Source organism: Macrobrachium rosenbergii, chromosome 27, assembly GCF_040412425.1.
Source record: "Macrobrachium rosenbergii isolate ZJJX-2024 chromosome 27, ASM4041242v1, whole genome shotgun sequence".
In the NCBI taxonomy this organism is placed as follows: domain Eukaryota; kingdom Metazoa; phylum Arthropoda; class Malacostraca; order Decapoda; family Palaemonidae; genus Macrobrachium; species Macrobrachium rosenbergii.
Window position 1 is genome coordinate 5,414,649 of NC_089767.1, and position 16,568 is coordinate 5,431,216.

A 16,568-nucleotide genomic window follows, 5' to 3' on the forward strand; every position below is an offset into this window, starting at 1 on the left:
TAGCTCTGGAAACCATGATCTTCCTGGCCACCATGGAGCTATAAGGATCATTGACACACCTTTGTGTGCTCGAAACTTTTTCAGGACTTCTCCCAGCATCCTGAAGGGAGGGAATGCATAAAGGAAGAGACCCACCAGTCCAGGAGCATGGCATCCACCGCTAATGCTTCTGGGTCTGGAACAGGAGAGCAAAAGAGAGGTAGTCTGCGGTTTTCCCTCGTTGCGAACAGGTCTAACATGGGAGTTCCCCAAACCTTCCACAGGCCTTGGCAGACTTTCTGGTGGAGGGTCCATTCCATCGAATGACCTGGAGTGACCTGCTGAGGATATCCGCTCTTCGTTGAGAGCTCCCGGGATGAAGCGAGTTACTAGCTCTATGTTCTTGGTTGCCGCCCACAAAAGCAGGTCTTTTGCGATCTCGAACAGAGAGAAGGAGTGAGTGCCTCCTTGTTTCTTCACGTACGCCAGAGCAGTGGAGTTGTCCGAGTGCACTACTATCTTTTTGTTTTCCACCAGAAGCACGAAATGTTCCAAGGCTAGATGTATTGCCTTCAACTCTTTCGCATTTATGTGCCAATCCCGTTGGAATGAAGACCAATTGCCTGACACTTGAAGATCCCCCAATGTTGCTCCCCAACCCTCGTCTGAAGCGTCGGAGAACAAACATCAGGTCTGGGTTCCTCTGTCTCAGTGACAAACCTCGATCTAGTTTGCTCCTGTCGTTCCACCATGACAGGTCTTGCTTTACTTGAGTGGATAGAGGAAAAACAAACGAATCCGTGTCTTTCTTCCTGTTCCAGATCTGCTGTAGGAAGAACTGAAGAGGTCTCATGTGCCTCCCCCAGACTGACGAACATCTCTAGCGATGAGAGGGTGCCTAAAAGGCTCATCCATTCCTTGGCAGAACAAGTCTTGGCTGCCATCAGGTATCTCACTTTCAGCAGGCATTTCTCGATCCTTTGAGACGTCGGAAAAACCTGAAAAGAACTGAGTTCATCCGAACTCCCAAATAAGTCAAGTCTTGAGATGGAGAGAGTTGTGACTTTGGAAGATTTACTATGAGTCCCAATTGTCGGTAAGAGAAAGGGTCCTTTGTAGGTCCTTCATGCATTGGCCTTTTGACGGAGACCGGATCAGCCAGTCGTCGAGGTAAAGGGAAATGTGAATTCCCTCTAAGTGAAGCCATTTCGCAATTGGAGCCATCATCCTTGTGAAAACTTGTGGGGCTGTTGATAGGCCGAAGCAAAGAGCCCTGAATTGAAAAGCCCTGCCTCTGAACACAAACCGTAGGAATTTCCTTGATCTCGGATGGATAGGTACATGAAAGTATGCGTCCTGGAGATCGAGGGACACCATCCAGTCTCCTTCCTTCAGGGAATTGATAACCGACTGTGTGGTTTCCATCTTGAATGGTGTTTGAAGCACAAATTTGTTCAGGGCGCTTACGTCGAGGACTGGTCTCCATCCTCCTGACGATTTTGGAACCAGAAACAGACGGTTGTAGAACCCGGAGGAGATGAAGGTTCGAGGACTGCTTCTATGGCTCCCTTTTGAAGGAGGGAAGTAACTTCCTCCTCCAACACCACAAGTTTCTCTGAGTCCCTGGATGATACGTTGAAGTCTACTGGCGAAGACTTTAAAGGAGGACTCTCTGAGAAGGGAATGGTGTAGCCTTCCCTCAGAACGTTGATCACCCAGGGTTCTGCTCCTTGGCCTCCCAAACTTGCCAGAACGACTGTAGTCTGGCTCCGACCATTGCATGAAGGACCCTGAACTCATCGGTTGGTACCCCTAGCTTTCTGGGGATGAGAAGAGAATTTTCCTCTTCCCCTAGCACGGGAAAAGGGCCGAGAAGGAGTACCCGAGAAGGCCTAGAGGATACAGGGAAAGAAGGCTTGGGTACTACTGGAGTAGTTGAAAACCTGGGTCTTTTAGAAGAATGAGCCAGTAGGTCTTGAGTAGACTTCCGTGAGAGAGCCTCCGAAATTTCCCTAACTAACGTGGCGGGAAAAGGGATTCCTTAAGCAAAGGAGCAAAAGAAGAGCAGATTTCTGGTTCCTGGAGACTCCTCTCGCGACAAACGAAATCCAATGTGCTCTCTTCTTCAAAATGCCGGTAGCAGTCACTGAGGCAATTTCTGACGTTCCGTCCGTGATGGCCTTGTCCAGGCAGGCCAAAATAGCATCAAGATCTGTAGCAGTCTTGGGGGAAGATCACAGACTTTCACTATCCTGCTCAAGGCTCCTATAGACCAGTCAATAAAAGAAAAGATCTCCAAGATCCTATAGGAACTCTTCACCAGATGGTCAATTTCCGAAGACGAAGCCGACTTTGGATGAAGAAAAAGCTGAGCGACGGGCAGAATCCACAAGGCTGGAGAAATCCCCTTGAGAGGAGGCAGAGTCTCCCAAGGAAAAGACTTCCCCAGTCTCATACCACGAACGAGACTTAAAAGACAGTTGAGAGGGGGGAAAACAGAAAGATGTTTTACCCTGAGATCTTTTCTTGCTCAACCATCCTTCTTGCCTTCGGAGAGCTCTTTTCACTAAAACAGACAGGACCAGCTTCAGAAATCTAGAGGAAGGAGGTTTAAAATCCTTGGCAAACTGCGTAGTCGGAGACGAAGGGGAAGCTGGAGCAAAGTCTTCTTGAAAAAGTTCTTCAAAAAGTTGTAAGAGATGCTTAAAGTTGGAAGTAGGAGCAGACGGAACATCATCTACTTCAAACATCGAAACTGGGGAGAGAATCTCTGAAGCAGTTGGAGCACCGCGGATAGAAACGTCTCCGGGAGCCAAACTTGCGTTATCCTCTTGATTATCGCCAACGTCACCGAGGCGCCAAGAGCCCGACCCGCGTCAAGCGTATCCGAAACATGAGCTTGAGAGGAGTCAGGAGCCTTAGAAGATCCGAGAGCCAAAGAGGCGCCAAAAACCATGGTAGCGCTAGAAGCGCAAACATTGTGCGCCTTGGAAACGTGTTTTGGAGAGGCGCCAAGCGCCAAAGTAGCGTCGTGAGTTCGGCCGGTGCGGGCGGAAGTGGCGCCAGGAGCGCGATCGGAAGCGGAGCCAGGCGCCATGAAAGGAAGCGGAGTCAGGCGTCGCGAAGCGAAGCGGCGCCAGGTGCGTGAGCGGGAGCAGAGACCGGAGCCTCAGTTGCAGAAGGAACCTGAAGAGCTGGAGCTTTAAAACCTTCGAAAAGTCTCAAAATCTTGTCCAATTTGTCCTCTTGCGAAAGGGGGCCAGGAACCGGAGGCATAAAAGCCGACTTGGGATCCAACGGGAAGGAAGCCGCTACTTGCATGCTAACAGGAGGATCCGGCGCTCTCTTACGATCCGTAGAACGTACATCCGGACTGCCTGAAGAAGAAGAGATCTCTGGGCTATCCCAAAAGCTACAAGACGGAAGAGGAGAACGTGCCAAAGGTTTCTTGATAGGAACTTGACTTGGAGAGGAAGCTCTGTGTCTCTTCAGCGGCCTACTAGACTCTGACTGCTTCCAACTCCTCCTCGACGAAACAGAAGCACAAGAAGACACTTCCGCATCGCTTTTACTATAGCGAGCTGCAACAGCCTGGGACGCAACAGGACTGTTAGAGGGAGCAACTGCTCGTGAGCAGACCCCACTCGCCTCCCTTCGGCTTTCGGCATGTCTTCTCCCTGAGCCCTGGGAGCCGGACAGAGGCCTCGACCTAGGAGAACGAGGGGGACGAACAGTCACCTCCTCCACAACACTATCACTCGCAACACTTCGATGTCTAGACATCGCACTCACATCCTGGCCAATCTTCTCTATCGCAGAGAAAAGAGCCGAAATCTTACCATCAAATTCTGCCCGAAGGTCTGACACGGTAGTGGGTTCGGAAACAACAGGTTCGGGGCAGGAATAGGAACAGGAGGGGTAACAGGAACAGCACAAGAGGCAATACTACTCCTACTCTGGGAGGAACTTCTGGCAAGCCTTACGTGCCCTATCTTTACTTAATTTTGCCTGATACTTAGCCAACTTTTGCCAATCAAGCACAGACAAAGACGAACATTCATCACATCTATCCAGATTCGTGCACAATTTCCCTCTACAGTTAGAGCAAGAAGAGTGAGGGTCTATGTTAGACCGAGACATTCGAGTTTTACAACCCCCGCAATATCTAATTTGAGATCCTGAATCAGACATAACTAGAAAAATCTCAACCAAAGCCAAAAACCAAGCCAGAACCGTCAACAAAAGTGGGTACTTCACCAAAGAAGAAACGAAAAAGCACCGATGAATTTCCTGAAGAGGAGCAGACGACTAGTCGCCGGCCCGACAGAGAAAATATGATTAGTTGTTGATGGAAATGGATCCAGGTACCCCGGTAGAGGGCGGGGTAGTCGTATCACCTGACCATATATTAGCGGGACCGCCAGTTTTGAATTTTCTGTCGAGATCGAGAATTACAGCTATATGTAAACAACAGGTAAGTTCATGTATAAAATCTATGAATACAAAGTAACAAGACCCATGCAATTCAGATCCCAGTAATATTTGTCTTACTCGCTGCATTCAAACCGGTAAAATTTTCCCAACTTCTTTCAAAAGAAAAACAGAAACTGGAGCTCACTTTACTCGTAACACTTAGCAAATACATATGCAATACATGGAAACTTACTTTTATGTCAGTCTGAGCTTTGGCCTCTGGTAAATCACACAGAGAGGGAATATCAGACACAGGGGTGACAGCTTCTTTTTCTCCAGAATTGGGTGGCAGTAACTGACTGCCAACCACACCGTTGATGCTGTTAGGAGAACCATCAACTGGGCTGTCATAAGCACAAGCTTCAGACACCGCTTTGATCAAATCTTCGTCTTCACTTGATCGCCAGCCTAACCAACCCACTTCTGGTTGACTGCTGCGGGCAATTACTGCACCATTGGAATGCCTGTGCAAAGAGTATATCAATGTATATCAAGGCTATAAGGACTCCTTTAATAAAACACCTTTTCACGATAAACATACCAACAACAGCTGAAACAGATGGGAACAACTAGAATTTTGACGCATCTTTGAAAGCAAAACAATTCACCTTATTTCAATTTGCAAACGAAACTTCAAACACATTCTTACCTCCAAACAACTGCCGGTATCCTCCTGGCAGACCTGAAACGTGCTACAGACTCTAGGATGTTGTCATTTATTGAAGCTGGAACCACCAACTTGCGAGGGTAGGTTGAACACAGCTGGTAATCTGTGTTAGCCATGGAAATGCGCCATGCACCACCCAAGTCAAAACCAAGGCGCCGAACCTGAAGAACAAAATTTGAAACAACGATTAATGTTTCTGGGCGGGAAAAAGAACAAATCAGAAATATCACACTCCCAATCCAGATAGTTTCACTCTTAACTTTTCTACTGTCCCTAACTACTGAACAATGTTCAGGTTTCTGTATGGTTTGTGAAAAATAATTCTGTTCATCAGATTTTGATAAACGCATTACACTATCCGCGGAACAAACTTTGACAAATACCTTAGGAAGCACACTTGGCTTCTTCTGAATGTTCACTCAGCACAACAAACTCCACTACTTGCTTAACTATATGCTTACAATATGAAACATCTCTAATAATTTTGACACTACACTTACATGGCTCATGCTTTAATATAACTTGGAAAAAAAAAAAAAAAAAGATATCTTACCTCATCATCAAACATTCTTTCAGCCTTAGCAGCATAAGACTGAGGTACTTCTGGGTCTAGCAAAGCATTATGCAAATCAGGATTATCCTCAGCCATCCACATGTAGAAGGCAAAGGAAAAGACATTCTCCAGACGCGGAGGGAGACTCAACGCCTTGGTCAGTCTTCGGTGCCATTCTGCACAAACTTCCGTGCTCGGAAAAGTACACCTACGGAACGTCGAGGGAAATTTTATGCGTGAAGTAAACATAGTAATATAATTTAAAAAATCTATACATCATTTTATGCAAATCACAATCTCTTCAAGTTATTCAAGATTTAAAATGTCAATAAGCAAGGACAACAAGAGTACCCGAGGCATGCAAACGAAGTAGAGTACTTATTTTCTTACTTGTAGGACTTGGTATCTTTGCACATAAGAAAGAGGAACAAAATATCCCTGTTGTCAACTGATTCTATCACTCCTAGGGGAATGTGGTAAGTGGTTTCACGCTGCTGCAGGAAAAGTCGATAATTCGAAAGGGCGATGAGTCCGTCAGTTGTGCGACCAACATACTTGGCGTACTCTCCAGCTAATGGGTTGAAAGGGATGGAAAGCGAAGGTTCATCATACTGGCAGATCTGCTTTGGGTAGGAATCTTGAGCTGCTAACACCTGTCAATAGAAAGTAATAATTAAGTGTTGATACAACAGAAAGTAATTAGTCCTTATAGTCACGTGAAACTCTTGTTAGGCATAAAAACAATACCAAAGTTTATAATCTACACTGATAACATATTCTTACTTCATCTCCTGAAGACCATGCCACTAGAAAACTTTATTACCAAGAATGACGAGGCAACAAAACCATCAAAAGCTGCTTTCATACAAATTTGTTGTGCCTTCAAACTGCACACTACCTCACGTGTTCATCATTCTTAAAACTGACTTACAAAGATTCACACAATACGCGAACTCTTCATGGCAATTTCACGGAATCTACCAAAAAACTAGAAATCCATTAGGCACCTAATTATTTACAAAAAAAAAAAAAAAAAAAAAAATCACTTAAGGAATATAATAGGCACAACACACATCTGTATCCACAAGCAAGTATATAAAACTTCCTACAAAAAAATGCTCATACAACTGTAGTTATGGTGTATAACATTAACCTAATTTACATAGTAACTATACAATAGACACATACAGTCATGTGCTTATCAAAACTAAAAATTTCAAGGCTAACAAACTTACCACTATACAAAAAAAAAAAAAAAAAAAAAAAAAAAAACCATTAAAGTAGTCCACAGTAACAAGTCAAAGCCACCAAGTCAAGTGTTCACATGGGACACCTGTCACATACACCTGCTCCCACCTGTTATCATCAACCTTGGAGCAAGCCTGCCATTAAACCACACCAAAGGAAATTACATCTGTCAAGAATTCTCTATCATCCTTCGCTTCAGCATAGCAGCTGACACCAAGCTTTTCAAATTACCTACAGTAGTTTTAATGACTAAACTTCCACACACATCACGGCTAAAAGCAGTATCAAATTCGTGCTGCAGAGAATTAATGTAGATAGATTAGCAATGCTCACTTAAACTTTTGTGTAACGATGCACAGAGAGAGAGAGAGAGAGAGAGAGAGAGAGAGAGAGAGAGAGAGAGAGAGAGAGAGAGAGAGAGAGAGAGAGAGAGAGAGAGAGAGAGAATAAAATCTGCGAATACTTAAAACCCCTCTAAAAACACTTACAACTGCCTATTTTGATAGTTTAGACGCAAGAAAAACCCTCTAAAAATGCTTATACCTGAGTATTTTAATAGTTTTATCACAAAACGTGCATTCAGTCATGAAAATATGAAAATGCAGTTATCAGTGAATATTTCTCAGTGAAAAATACCGCGAATAATGGGTAGATACGTTCCACAGAGGAATTCGCGAACACTTGAGTCCGCGAATCATGAGAACGCGAATACGGGGGGTTTTTCTGTATTGTAAAATACTGTAACGTATCCTTTTTTTATTTTCATAATGTGTTTCAGTGTTTGTGTACAGTACTATACAGGTACACTTAATTCTGTGTTATTTATAAGCATATACACAGTACTGTACTATGTAGTGACAAAATAGGGAAGAAAGTTACAGAAATGCTGTTTTAAATTTTTACATTTTCTTTACAATATCTACAAATCCCATTATCCTGTCCCCTCAAAAACATTTGCAACAGTATCAAGAAATGTCCTCCACATCATAATACACCATATACAGGAGTCACTACTATATAATTAATGTCATACGGATATTTACAAGCAAATATATGCCCATCAAGTTAAAAGTTCACATCTGGGGGACACACCAAATCTGGTGAACAATTTACAGTGTCAACACATCTACATCCATCATGTGCTACTATGGGATGAATATAGTTTGCATCCCAGAACTGGAGTCTCTGAAGACAAGAGTCAGAGGGGGGTGGTGTTGGTGAAAAGAAGTGGAGAGGTTTGTTATAACGTACAAGATGCACACACATCATCAGCATTATGCCTTCTACTTAAATCCTCCCACACTTTATCTCACCTACTAATTCTTTGCCTCCCTCTCGACCCCCTACCCCTAACAGGTTCCTTCCAAGCCCTCTTCACCCCTAACTCTTCCCTCATCCTTACCCCATGCCCATACCATTCCAGTCTCAGTTCTTATCACATCAATATCTTTACAACTCCTGCACTTCTAACTTCATTTTCTAGCCTCTAATGCAGCTAGACACCCGACCCCCCTTTCAAGACCACCTCAGCAATTTAATTTCTATTCACACCAGCTTCTGTCACACCTTCCTTCTTAATGCCCATGTTTCTGAACCAAACAACATCATAGATCCGATTACAGTAAAACAGATCTTTAACTTAACTGGGCATTCTTCTATCACACTATCCTTGCCACCTCCCTCCTGGCTTTAAGGAGACCCTATGTACTTGAAATTCTCTGCTTGTTTTTTATCTGGGCCACTTTAATCTTTTATATATAACCTAACCCCTTCCTGCTTGCTGAACACCTTAACCCACTTTTATCTTCATACCACCCCATTCGAGAGATTCCCGCCATTCTCTTACCCTTCTTTGTGATTCTTCTTCAGTCTCTGCTATAATCATCATACCATCTGCATAGAACAATTCCCATAGATTTTTCATTCCTAATCCCTTCACTCAGTACATCCATAACCAGTACAAACAGAAATGGGTTAAGCACTGATCCCTGATGTAAACCAACTACAAACATGAGTTTTGCCACTGGCTGTTATTAATGCTGTCATTGTTCTTTTATACATTTCAACCAACCTAAACATTCAAGAATCTTCCTCTTGATGCACAGCAGAACTACAGATTACCTTCCAGCCTCTTTTCCTGTAACTGGCTTAATACAAAGATGGCATCAACTGTGTACCTCTCCCTTTAACAAAACCATACTTTTGTTCATCAATCTTCACAGCTGGTAGTAGTCCATCACTGAGCAATCTTTCTAAATCTTCAACAATGTTCTTTTAGCTTGATTCACCTTTAATTACCACACCCCATCAATATCTCCCTTCTGTTTAAGCATTTACCACCAGACTCTCTTCCCAGTCATTTGGCTTTACTTCCTCCTCCCAGATTGCCCTTAGGTTCCAGTACCCATTCTTTCCCCTGTAAACAAAATACCTTCAACATTACAATTTGCATCTCTGATGGACCTAGGGCTTTGCAATTTTTTATTTCGCTTACAGCATTCTTACCTTCTATTCTTCATCGCCAGCACCTCCCGACCTTCCCAAATACCCGCTTTCATTTTCTGTTTAAGAGATGCTTATGAAAATCAGACCATCTCCAGTTTACGTCAATCTTTTACAAGGTGTTACCTTCTCTTATCTTTGCTTTTTTCCTCTGTGCCTAAATTTCAATTCAACTCCTCTCTGTAGCTCTTTTATCAAAATCCTCTCAGTTTCCCTTTTCACTATCTGTATCATTCTACGGCATCTTCTGCATCTACTTCCAATCCTTGCAAGCCCTCAATTTCTGCCTAAATGAATCCTGTGCCTCTTGAATTCAACTCAGGATTCCTCTTGGATTTAACTCAGAATTATTGGACTCTTCAGACTGATAATATGCCTGACATGCTTACTATTAGCATACAGCACTTCTCTCTGATTAAACTTAAGAATAAACATTCTTTAATTTAAGAATCTCACATTAAAAAGGCTGTAGATTTTTAGCCTAGAAGCATTATTATATGGCCATCTGGCTTTAAGCTCTAGCAAGTGCTTAAGTCTTACACTTCCTAACCTCAGCAATCATCTTCTTGGTAAGTAACTTTTCACATACGCAAACCATACCGACTGCGAGTGACTAACAACAGTGCAGTTGCACAACCTGACAACATGGCAAATAAATGTGCACGGACATAATACTGTACTGCGTCATATACGCTGTAACAAATTATTCAAAGATTATTTTTTTGTTGAGTAAATTTTCCTTTTGTATATTTTACAAGAAACTGGTTTAGGGCCCTTTGATTCCGCTCGAAGGGTTTTGTGTATAACTGCGTAGTGGTCCTCATTTAATGGCTTGTTCTCCACTTTTTCAAATCCCAACGAGTGAAAGTTTCATCTTCAGTGTTTGCAATGTCCACCAGAGTGCTTATCATTGCTTTTAGATCACCCTCACTTGACTACAGGGACTTACTGGTCAAGTGAGCCAGAATGTGTTAAGGGTGAGCATACCTTGTTTAGTTCTCTACAATTACCATCATCATTTAGTGGATTACCCCATTGGGCAGGATCCTCAACTGCTCAACTTCCCACTACAGACAGCCGCCGGTTATTGGCGATCCGGTTTTTTGGAGCGACGACAATCGGCGTCGATTTCCGCTTATCTGTGCTGATAATCGCGTATTGGAGCCAATACACTTAACATTGGTGCCAATAACTGAAAAACGGCGATTTTCGTTTATCGCCACACCGTCAGAACGGAACCCCTGCCAATAACCAGGGAATGCCTGTTTATGTGGAAATCCCCTTAGGTCAGCTGAATACACCATGAGCATTGTACACATTATGCTAAAGGTGGAAGCTTAACTGTCAAGTTTGCTGTATCAATTACTGTGTTCAAGATCATTACTTCTAAGGATACTTTCCAATCTAGTTTCCTTGCTATAATGAGTCTTTACTATTGCCACTGGGTAATTCTTGTTTTTTACCTTTTTTCCTAGTTCTATATTGGTGTGATTGTTAGCTGAGAAAAGGAAGGTAGTGAGTGAGATTGATAAGTGTCTGATTTTTCCAGTTCCTAGATCAGTTTCTTTTGGGGGCATCTTTTTGGTGACTTTTAATGAGTTTTTGTGATAAGTTGTTCTTGGTTTTATTATCCCTCCCTTAAGTGTTTCTCCTCCCTGAGGTTCTGTGTTGTCTTAAATCTTTGTCTGTTGCTGGCCACTGATTTAGAGAAAAAGACCCCATGGAATATAAATATTTTGTTTTGGCTTCTAGACGAAATCCCCGAGTTCATTATAATGCTTAATATTCTAGTTCCATGAAATGATTTTCAGATATTTTAATGTTGTTCAGGGGGGAAGGGGGAGACTGCCGATATCCGAAAGAAGGTACGTGGCAGCATAATGAGGTATATTATTATATTGAAATTTTTTGTACTTTTTACAGATATGGGGGAATTTTCCACAACCACTCCCACACACTGAAGCATGACACTTCTTCAGCATTGTTGTTAAAATACATAATAAATTCCATAGTACGGTTTGTTAAAACATAATAAATCCTGCTAAACTGTATTGAAAAAATATAAATTTTCATAAAAAATTTATTATCTGGATACTTACCTACTGTTAAAGGTAGCTTATGTTTCTGCACCGACAGGTGAGTCAGCATTCAAACAAAAGAAGACCGAGTGGTTGGCTGAATGACTGTCAGGTACACCTGTTCTCCAGCAGGTGTGTTTTGAATAATTTAGCTTGTCAGAATTCTCCTCGACAGCCCACTAGTAGTGGGAACGTTGTGTGGGGTCTACTTTAACATTAAGTACATATTCAAATAAATTTTATTATGAAAATTTATACTGTTTGGGGTGAATATTACTTACAGCTAAAGATAGCCAATTCCCACAACGAAAACAGGATGGGGGGTAGTGCAGCGAGAATGAACCTGCTCAGCCATTCGAGCTAAAGGTTTCTTGCATGAAACCCAAACCTTCCTTACTTGATCTGGCATCCTTTCTGGGTACAAAAGCCCCAAAAACACGTCAAATAAAATTAATATACCTTTATGATATACAGGTACACTCATACAATGCATATACCTTCGTGCTCCCCAAAATTTCAAGGCCCAGGATTTAACAAGGCACCTAAAAGATTGCTCTCTCTTTGGTTCAAGAAAAGACTTTACCCACTACTTCTAACAGACTGGAGGCTTTACTATTTTCAGACAACTCTGCGTGCTTAAGGTAGTGAGCGACAAAAACAAAGTTGCATCGTTAGTGTGCCGCATTAATCGCACCCTCCAGCAACACACTTGTCATAAAATTAAATGAAGTTGCAACTGCTCTTACATCATGAATGTTTGCCTCCAATAATGGTAAAAGGTATGGAACTAGCTCTCATGTGCTAGCCTGATCAAATACATCATAGAGAACGTTATATTTTTTTGACGAAGACGTTCTATGTTTTCTAAATCCACGAAACAAAAGATTACCTTTGCCTCCTCCAGGCTTAACCTTTTTGAAAAAGGAAGGTTTCTAAAATCACAACACAAAAGGATAACTGCCTCTTCCAGGCTTAATCTATCTAAGTAAGTTTTAACTGACCCACCGGGACAGAAAAGTGGTTCCTCTTCTTCCCCAACAAGGAGGTTAAAATTCGAATTATTACAGTTCTCGCAAAAACTTGGCCTGAACATTATTCTCAGCTCCAAGGCAAAAAAGAAAATGGCATTCCCTTTGCAACAGCCTTATAGAAGAGTGCTTGCAATAAACTCACTCTTTTCAATGACGACAGTGCTAACATAAATTATGTCATAGTCAAGACTTCAAATGGAACTGATTCCAGAGTCCCAAAAGGATCTGCAGACAAAATTTGTTAAAACTACGTCTAAATTCCAAAGAGATTGCCAGATTCAACTGCACATCACGCAATACTAAGGAAAGTATAGAACTATAACCTCTAAGTTAAGTATACCTTAGTTTTACCAGACCACTGAGCTGATTAACAGCTCTCCTAGGGCTGGCCTGAAGGATTAGACTTATTTTACGTGGCTAAGAACCAATTGGGTACTTAGCAACGGGACCTACAGCTTATTGTGGAATCCGAACCACATTATAGCGAGAAATGAATTTCTATCACCAGAAATAAATTCCTCTACCTCTTCATCAGCCGGCCGGGGAATTGAACTCCAGCCCATCGAGTGACAGTCCGCAGCAGTGAAAAATGTTTGCATTATCTAAGAAAATAGAGAAACCTTGATGTCTAAAGGGGTATAGGTGCTAAAAATTCCTCTAGAACAACACCCAGAGCAATGCACAACCAGCTGCTTCTGATACAAGCCCACAGTTGTTTCTCCACTTAACGACAGAATTCAAGATACTTCTAAAACCTCCTTAACAGGAGGAGACGGTTGAGCATCTCCAAGCGGTGTTAAGTGTGGGATGTGGAAGTTAGTAGAACCACACAGAATTCGGTAGTCTGAGTCTTTCTTCTTCTGCTGAAGGATGCGAAAGAGACCTACCGAAATCAGTCCCTCCTGAGGCTACTAGTGCTCTACACAAGTTATTGAGGAATTCTTGTACTCAAATTTTGTTCTATATTTACCTTATAGCAGATAATGGGGGAAGGCATATGCATTTGAACTGGGCCTAAGTTGAACATATGCATCCCCTGCTCAAACGTAGGGGCCCTGAAAGCTGTAGTAGCAGGCTGGTAATCCTGTTCATCCACAAGCTAATTAGTTCACATTCAAGATCTCCTCCAATTCCAAAAGTGGCTGTTGGACTCATGGGTGTAATGACCACTCCACAGGAAGAATCTGTCCTTCCTGAATCCTCAACTGCCAAAAACTTTGCCCTTCCACACAATGAACTAGAGAACCAATACAACGCTGTTCACTTTTGCCCAAACACAGAACAAACGCAATCTTTCTGCTATAACTTAGTTTCTGACCAGATGTCTGCATGTACAAACTCTTCCATACACCCGAGATACCAAGCTCTTAGGGATAAACCTCCTAAGAATCTTTGACAGTATTTCCACCAACCTAACATCTCTGTAAGGTTTACCAGGATAGTGGTGACCACTCTAAGTCAAGTACCAAGACTAGTCATCACTCGTTTTGTGTTACAAGACTGAGGGGGGAAAAAATAACGAAACCTGGATGTAGGATTAAGAATTTGTCGTTTTGGTGTCCCTCATCTAGAACCTGGTGACAACGGTGGGTCCTGGATTTACTTAAAAGTTTGATGAACATTTGCTGCAAATTCCAATCTGTAATGCCAGGACTGCACTGCGATCGAGCCCACTTATTCTGAAAAATTCTCCGGTGAGGCCATGTGTTTCAAGAAAGAGCTATAACCATGTAAGAAGCTTCCTTCAAGGCTAAAATTCTACACGAAACAGCAAGTGGTGCCTATTCTTCATCTGACAGAAAAGCCTGCAAATTGTGAGGAGTAGTGCGGGAAGTCAACTGAAATTCCTAATGCACCAAGACTGAGCTAGACGAAGCAACAAATCCTTGGCCTTTGGAATACCATCGACAGAGTTGGCAACTTGAAACAATAGACTCGATAGAAAACAACTCCTGCTCCTAAAAGACGACACCATCCCCCTTTGGCCACAAAAACCACACAAGCCAACTAGCCTATCAGTGCAGAGGTATATGCTACCTTTAACAGTAGGTACGGTTCATCCCGAGTAATTACCGTATTTCCCGGTGTCAAAGACACGCCTAAATTCTGACCGGTCAAATGTTGAAAACAAACAAAAATTAGGTGGCATCAGTCAACAAGCTGATGGCTTTGTTTTGGCTGGTGCATGCACACAATTGACTCCCAATGTATTAAGTGGTGTGGCTTGGCTGGTACAGCATATTTTGATCACTGTAGTTTTTTCCGTTCATTTACTTACAAAATATTTTGTTTGATTTCAAGTTCATTTTAATATTACTATGCTTTTCCAAAGCAAACTTAAAATTTTTTAGGTTACATAGTAGAGGCCAGTCTAAACTGCCCAGCTATTTTCCTGACCAACACCGAGCGTGTGCAAATGGATGGGGCTACAATTGTCGCAGTATTCTACAACTCGTGTAATTCTGGACACAGGCTTGTGCAATTTTTTAATCTCTGTTAAGAGATAAATGAAACAACATAATGGGAAATGTTATACAAACAATAACATTTTATTGCACAAATATATCCCAAACAGAACTATCCCCTCCACCCACTGGTATGAGAAAGCTTTGTCATACATCACATTTCAATAAATTTCATCACGTTACAATTGGTACGCTTAACCCTGTCTGAAAGACGGCATGTGTCGCTTGCGTTTATATCTGAAAGAACTGAATTTTGGAAGATTTTCTTCGGTGACAACGAAGTAAAATGAAAATGTACGGACTCTCCTCTACTTACGACGTTACATTCCAAACGGCTGTTCGAATCTTGAATTGTTCGTAAGTCCGACTTGATATACACAAAGTCAATACATACAGCACTACTTATATTTTCTCATAACTAAAACACAATACTAGCACTGTACTATATTTTACTGAGTATTTTAAGAATACGAATGATATATATAATTTACGATCACGGTTGTTCGTACTGTATCTCCGAAAGTTCGTAAGTTGACAGTTCTCGAGTGGAGGAGTGTCTTTACTTTTTCTTCTTCTTTAGTTGAGGAGCATCAGTAATTTTTTTCCCAGCTAATATTTACTCAGAGAACTTTACTTGTTCAAAGACTACTAAGGTTATTGAAAGGGCTATACAGGCAGTCCCCGGTTTACGACGGGTCCGGCTTACGACGTTCCGAGGTTACGACGCTTATCAAATATATTCATCAGAAATTATTTCCCGGTTTACGACGCACATTCCGGGGTTACGGCGCGTCGTACGCTGATCCGATGGATCATAATTTGAAGGTTTTTTTGATGAAAAACTCAATAAAAATGCAGTTTACATCGTTTTCATGCACCCAGAGCATTAAAAGTAAGGTTTTTTTATGATTTTTGACGATTTTCAACGATTTTTCGGTTTACGACGCGGCGTAAAAACGGAACCCCCGTTGTAAACCAGGGACTGCCTGTATACCAAATTAGATCCCTTCACGTCAAGTAGCCAATGTAGGGGTGTAGGCACAGGTATTTGAATTTTTTTCATAAGACCAAAAACTACAGAGAAGTTAGAGAATCGATTTTTTAGGCTAAAATTGATTTACAGTACATGATGTCCTTTACTATAACTGTTACAAATACCAAGGCCACATCCACAAAAAAATAGTAAAGTTTCCACCACAACGCAGCCTAGCCCTTCAATGATTAGGGCAGAGGTACCAGAAAGACTAACCTAACGTAATATTGGACATGGAGAGAAAAGGACATAGGAATAGGGCCAAAAGACAAGCACTGGGACCTATAAGGTCATTTGGGGCTGAAAGGGAAATAGACAATAAGGAGGTTTGAAAGGTGTAACAGGAGGAAAACCTTATGGTTGTACTATGAAAACAACTGTTAGAGGGGGGGAGAAAGGTCAGATGGAAGGAGAACATGAAAGGAGGTACAGTAAAAGGAATGAAAGAGGTTGCAGGAAGGCCTATCTACTTCGAAACAAAACTTCCTGTGGGTAGAACTGTGTCACACTGCGACAGCAAAGCAAACAGCAGGTCAGTA

The 16,568-nt window shown here is 42.1% G+C and overlaps 1 protein-coding gene across 16 annotated transcripts in view; it reads right to left on the minus strand.

Moving 5' to 3' along the window:
• The window catches only part of LOC136853375 (myotubularin-related protein 3), a 108,942-nt gene that overhangs the window by 68,713 nt on the left and 23,661 nt on the right, over positions 1–16,568 (minus strand). For all 16 annotated transcript variants that reach the window (XR_010857439.1, XM_067128804.1, XM_067128803.1 and 13 more), the window contains exons 3-6: positions 6,063–6,325; positions 5,673–5,880; positions 5,102–5,280; positions 4,646–4,916 (exon numbers count right to left, since the gene is read on the minus strand). Coding sequence is in view for 15 of the 16 variants with exons in the window: in XM_067128804.1 (XP_066984905.1) it covers positions 4,646–4,916; positions 5,102–5,280; positions 5,673–5,880; positions 6,063–6,325 (921 nt within the window). In the remaining variant the exon portion in view is untranslated. The remainder of the gene's footprint in view (positions 1–4,645; positions 4,917–5,101; positions 5,281–5,672; positions 5,881–6,062; positions 6,326–16,568) is intronic.